At 40.8% G+C, this 2500-nt stretch overlaps 1 protein-coding gene across 3 annotated transcripts in view; it reads right to left on the bottom strand.

The window, feature by feature from the left end:
* Positions 1-2500, bottom strand: part of LOC138003396 (uncharacterized) — a 24679-nt gene that overhangs the window by 15913 nt on the left and 6266 nt on the right. For all 3 annotated transcript variants that reach the window (XR_011123518.1, XM_068849445.1, XM_068849446.1), the window contains exons 2-3: positions 1380-1436; positions 217-594 (exon numbers count right to left, since the gene is read on the bottom strand). Coding sequence is in view for 2 of the 3 variants with exons in the window: in XM_068849445.1 (XP_068705546.1) it covers positions 217-594; positions 1380-1436 (435 nt within the window). In the remaining variant the exon portion in view is untranslated. The remainder of the gene's footprint in view (positions 1-216; positions 595-1379; positions 1437-2500) is intronic.

Genomic DNA, 2500 nt, shown 5'->3' with positions numbered 1-2500 from the left:
TCTCCGACAATTTATTTTCAATGAGTTCTCTAAATATCTCCACGGTTCATACTACTTTTGTTCCAAGGAAGTTTGCACGCACTTTCCACTCTGAACGGGCGTTAGTAGAACAATCACCGAATGATTAGAATTACGCGGAGTTATATTTTTAGACATTGTTATCGTTGTCATCTCAATGAATGTCTTCTCAACGCTACATTTTAGATCTACTATTACCTCCTTGTTCCCTAATGAACTCGAAACTAGCTTTCTCGTATTCCTCTTCTTCGATGGTGACAGTCACTTCTACATTTTCTTCACCACCAGCAAGTTTTTTCATTTCCTCTGTAAGAACAAACTTTTTCACTCGTAGCTTCAGTGTGCCATCCTGGTACATATTCCACAAGGTACAAAGGGCTGCTAAATTGTCTGCTTTTATGGTGAAACAAACACATCCGCGACTTATATCCATGAGTCGTGTACCAGCAGGAAGAACGCAAGCAGTAAAGCTGGCCATTAGTTGCTCATACGTGTCTGTGCGCTTCAATAATTCCTTCACAGTCAGAAGTGTTATGCCTGCTGCACCCACTTGGCAAATTGTTTTCATGTTCAAAACTAGACAAATGGAAAAAATGGGGATAACAAGTTAAGTTTATCACAAATGTTAGAAAGGCAAGACTTTGGAAGAGAATCCGATTGTTTGCAAATGACTGTCGATTTCATTACCCAGGTCTCTAGCAACAGGATCCGGTGTGATTGCAGTGTTGCCAAGGCAGAGACATACTCGGCAGTGGGTAATGGGTCCGAAAATGGAGGTGAGGTGGGTTATTGTTACAGTCTTAATACACCTCCACGAGGTGTCATCTTGGGAAAATAAGTTAAAGGGTCTGTTCTGTACTTTTTCAAACAATGACAAGACGTTCAAAATATTTTAACATGCCAAGACCTTGAGCTCTTTGTACTTGTCATTTAAACTCCCTTTTGGCCAAAGTCATTGATGGAAGGTTGGCCTATATCCCGGACACTATTAACAAAAGAAAGATGAAAACTTGGTTTCATCGAGTAAGATGAAAAAGGTCGAGTTACCACAGTTGGATGGTGGACGTTTTAAGCATTAGCTCTTGGTCAGAGAGAATTGACTCTCAAAACATCTCGGCGGCCTCAGTCATCCAATCTTTTTACGGTGGTTAGGGTCTATTCCAATTAGTTTCATAAAACCAAATTTTTTTGTTTAACTCTATCATCGATGAAGTACCACGTTTTCCCTAGTAACTATAAACCCTCTCATAGGTAACAGAAGAAAGCAATGATTAATCATAGTTCTCAAATCAATGAAACTGATTGTTGGCAGCTTTTTTCTCCAGCTTGAGAAATGAAATGCGAAATTCAACATAACATACCTCCAAATACCCTTCCACCAAGTGATCTTGCATGAGCAAACATGACAGCCCTTTCACCTTTAGAATAAGAATTGATCAAATAAAGTTTGCTGCAGTCCAATCACTGACTCTCCAGAGCAGACTTGGAAGATGACTCAGTGGGGGCGGATAGCATATTAAAAATCATGAGACTGTGGTTGTCACAGTTATGGTTTTGATGGCTACTGTCACTAAGTGTCACTGCCAAGCATTTTTCACCATCAATGTGACAGACCTTACAAAGTGAAGAAATGTATATTTGAAGTGCAGGTTGTACACGAAATGGAGAAGTGATCCTTGTCGCACTTATCTGGACAATTTAAGTAATTGTCTCTTATAGAACACACCTGAAATATTCAGGTGGCTCCAAAGTAATTTGTCAGGTGTCTATTATAAGAGACAATTGCTTAAATTGTTCAGATATGTGCAAGGATCACTTCTCCATTTAGTCTACAAATCGCACTTCAAAATGTACACTTCTTTCATTCATTGAGCCCTTTCATGGGAACACACCAGCTCAACAAATTGACCTGCTTCCAACTGTGTGGCTTCATAGCTCAGTTGGTCAGTAGTGCAATCGCAGAGGTTGTGGGATTGAGTCCCATTAAGCCACTAAAATTTTTCAGGTGCCTCCAATTTGACTGCCCTTACTGCTAGCAGCACCCCTGCCATCGATACTGGCACCAATAGTGGCATGGCCACTACCACCAATATTGGCACTGCTATTGGCAGTGTCGCTTACACTGGCTACTTGCATGCCTATTTGTATGGCACTGATACTGGCTCAGTATGACAGTGTCATGGATGCTGCTGCTGCCAGTGACTCAGTCCTTCACTGCCACTATCATTGACGCGGTAAATGGCACAAAGTCATTGCCCATGGCTCTGGTACCAAAAATGTCACTTGCACTGCCAATTAGGTTGTCTTTCACCAAACTACAACTACCAGTGTCACTGCCGCTGTCACTATCACATTACCATTATTGTTACTTTTATAAGAGTTATCATAAAAATTGGTTTTTACAACGAATCTTTGAATGTAACAGCAAGATACCACTTTTTCCCTATGCAGCAGCTCTCGTAACGTATAATGTGATGCGCTC

Source organism: Montipora foliosa, chromosome 5 (assembly GCF_036669935.1).
Source record: "Montipora foliosa isolate CH-2021 chromosome 5, ASM3666993v2, whole genome shotgun sequence".
Taxonomy (NCBI): domain Eukaryota; kingdom Metazoa; phylum Cnidaria; class Anthozoa; order Scleractinia; family Acroporidae; genus Montipora; species Montipora foliosa.
Note: the sequence above shows the minus strand (reverse complement) of the source record. Positions and strands in the feature narration are given on the sequence as shown.